This window comes from Naegleria gruberi (assembly GCF_000004985.1).
Source record: "Naegleria gruberi genomic scaffold NAEGRscaffold_38, whole genome shotgun sequence".
In the NCBI taxonomy this organism is placed as follows: domain Eukaryota; phylum Heterolobosea; class Eutetramitea; order Acrasida; family Naegleriidae; genus Naegleria; species Naegleria gruberi.
In genome coordinates, this window is record NW_003163289.1 from 371734 (window position 1) to 375344 (window position 3611).

The window sequence follows — 3611 nt, forward strand, 5'->3', positions numbered from 1 at the left end:
GGCTTATCTGGTCCAACAGGAATATTCTACACAACGTATAATGAAATATTCATTTCTGATTCTGGAAATAAGAAGATCAAGAAATATGAAGGGGGATCAACCTCAGATTTTGCTGGTGCCAGTGGAGCTGGGACTACTTGTGCAGAAGACTCAGAAGCTCTCTCTTGCTATTTTTCAACTAGTATTTATGGTATTTTCGTTACTGACAAGAATGAAGTTTATGTAACTGAAGGAATATCCGACACTGGAACTGTTAAGAAAATTTATCCATACTGTGATAGTGGTTATCAATTAACATCTGATGGAAGATCATGTGTTCCTATTTGTTATTCCAAAGTAGGGGATGCTGCCTGTGGAGGACCAACTCAAGGAGCTTGTAGTGCTCCTGATACTTGTCAATGTACCACCAATTATTTTGGAAACGAATGTGGCTCACCAAAGTGTTATGGAAAAACATCCAATGCCTGTAATAATCAAGGTACCTGCACTGCAGTCGATACTTGTGTTTGCAATGCTAACTATTTTGGAAATGAGTGCACTTCACCAAAGTGTTATGGAAAAACCTCCAACGCTTGTAACAATCAAGGTACTTGTACTGCAGTCGACACTTGTGTTTGTAATGCCAACTATTATGGAAACGAATGTACTTCTCCAAAGTGTTATGGAAAAACATCCAATGCCTGTAACAATCAAGGTACTTGCACTGCAGTCGACACTTGTGTTTGCAATGCTAATTACTACGGAAATGAGTGCACTTCCCCAAAGTGTTATGGAAAAACATCCACAACAGCTTGTAACTTGAAAGGTACCTGCACAGCAGTTGACTCTTGTCAATGTAATACCAATTACTATGGAAATGAATGTACAGTCACAACTTGTGATGGCAAGTATTCCAATACTTCAGTTGCTTGTAACAACCAAGGAACTTGTGCTGATTATAATACTTGCAATTGTAATACTAATTATGGAGGTTCTTATTGCAGTCTTCCAAAATGTGGTGGAATTCTGTCAGATAATCCATCCGTCTGTTCAGCAAATGGCACCTGTGCTGGTGTTAATAATTGTCAATGTAATTCTCTCTATACAGGATCCAATTGTGAAACTCCTATTTGTTATGGAATTCAAGCCACTCAAACATCAACTGTGTGCTCTGGACAAGGTATTTGTGTGGCTGGTGACAAGTGTGTTTGTAAAGATTATTCCAAATATACTGGACTAAAGTGTGATTCTCCAATTTGTAACTCAAAACCTTCAACAGATCCAAATGTTTGTAACTCTAGAGGTACATGTACTGCACCAAATACTTGCCAATGTACTGATACTAATCTATTTGGTGGAAATGATTGTGAACTATTCAAGTGTAATGGTACACTCTCCAATCAAGGATCAGTTTGTAGTGGAAGAGGTACATGTTTAGCCAATAATATTTGTCAATGTACTGATACTAGCTCTTGGGGAGGAAATTTTTGTTCAATTCCTAAATGTAATGGAATTCTTGCCAATGACACTAGAAAATGTTCATCTAGAGGTAATTGTATTTCACCAAACACTTGCCAATGTTATGAGAGTAATAATTATGGTGGATCAGATTGTGAAATTTTCAAATGTGGTGGAATCCTTTCTACTAATACTTCTAAAGTTTGTTCTGGAAAGGGTACTTGTAAATCATTGAATAACTGTGAATGTTTACCTAATTATGGTGGTGCTAATTGTGAACTTGTTAAATGTTTTGGCATTTTACAAAACGAAAGTTCAGTATGTAGTGGAAAAGGTTCATGTAAGAATGTTGATACATGTCAATGTGATAATGGTTATGGAGGTTCTAATTGTAATCTTATTAGATGTTTTGGTGTCTATACTAACCAAACTAATTTGATTTGTAATAATGGAAATGGTACTTGTATTGCTCCTGACACTTGTTCATGCAGTACTGGGTGGACAGGATCAAAGTGTGATGTTGCAATTTGTAATGGAAAACTTTCTAATGACACACGTGTCTGTTCATCAAAAGGTCAATGTGTGGGTCCAAACAATTGTAAATGTTCCACCAATTACTATGGAACAAACTGTGAAAAGACAACTTGTAATTCTGTTGCTTCAGATGATAGCACAGTTTGTTTTGGTCATGGTTCTTGCCTTTCGTATAATAATTGTAATTGCTCAACTGGATATGGACCTTCCACAACTTGTGAATTCCCAATTTGTTATGGATTATTGGCAAATGACAGCCGTGTCTGTAATGATACTGACAAGTTTTGTTTTGCACCAAATGATTGTAAGCCAAAGAATCCAACTTGTTATGGAATTGAAAAGGCAGACAGTAGATCATGTTCTGGACACGGAATTTGTTTATCAACTGATAATTGTCGATGTGATTCTAGCTACTTTGGTGAACAATGTCAATATTTCAAATGTTATGGTGTTGAATTCAACTCATCATCAGTCTGTAGCTCACACGGTTCATGTGACAGTGTAAATAATTGTAATTGTCGAGATGGTTACGGAGGAAACAATTGTGAACTTGTTAAATGTAGTGGAATTTTACAAAATTCAAGCATGGTTTGTAGTGGAAGAGGTAAATGTGTTGATGTTAACACATGTAATTGTGACAGTGGATATTATGGCTCTGATTGTCAATTGACCACCTGTTTTGGTATTGAACAAGCAAGCTCACAAGTTTGTAACAATAGAAATGGTACTTGTCTTTCGTTTGATAATTGTAACTGTCTTGATGAAAGCAAGTGGTTCGGATCAGCATGTAATACGACGTATTGTTATGGGAAAACTTCATTGGATTCTAATGCCTGTAACTCTCAAGGTAATTGTGTCAATTTTAACACATGCCAATGTAAACAAAATTATGCTGGCAATCAATGTCACTTGAGATACCTTTCTCAATCATTCACCTTATCATTCAATAGCACTACTGATTTTATTGGAGAAATTTCCACCATACTCACCCTCAGCATTCAAGATTCCACATTCCTCGATTTTTATGCCAACAAATCTGTCGACATTAAGTTGGAATTCCTTCTTGACAATCAAGCTCTCACTTCAGCAATATCTTCCCAACAATCACTATATCCAAGCATGTCTTTCTCTCTCCCATCCTCTCTCTCCAAAGGATCACTCACAGCAAAGGCAACTCTCTACAATTCCACAACACCAATCTCATTCCAAGTTGCAACCGAAAGTGCCTTAATACTCCAACAACGAAACACTCCAATTGCCTCAAACTCTATTCCATCTCGTGCTGGAGAACCATCAATTCAAGGAAATAGTAATGCAGGAGTTATTGCTGCAGCTGTGGTCGTTCCAATCGTTTCAATTGCAGCCATTGGAGGTGGTGTTGCTGTGGTCATTACTGTTGTGGTCTTGTTGAAGAAGAAGGCAGCTGCTACTTTGGCCAAGGATATTGCAACAGCTGCTCACACTGATGTTGAATTGGCAGGTAATCTTTAAAAGTATTATTAAAATTATTTTTGTTCTAAGGACCTTTACTTTTCCTGAATAACTTGTTTGGTTGTACATGACATTTGTTGGAGATGAATGCATGAAAACAATTATTTCAACATGTTTGACTGTATCTTCTTTAAACTCTCTGCCAGAAC

At 37.0% G+C, this 3611-nt stretch overlaps 1 protein-coding gene across 1 annotated transcript in view; it reads left to right on the plus strand.

Moving 5' to 3' along the window:
• Nucleotides 1–3462, plus strand: part of NAEGRDRAFT_50804 (uncharacterized protein) — a gene marked incomplete at both ends in the record, with an annotated part of 4180 nt that extends 718 nt beyond the window's left edge. The window contains one exon of the mRNA XM_002674707.1: nucleotides 20–3462. Coding sequence (XP_002674753.1) covers nucleotides 20–3462 — 3443 coding nt within the window. The remainder of the gene's footprint in view (nucleotides 1–19) is intronic.
• Nucleotides 3463–3611: the final 149 nt, after the last annotated feature.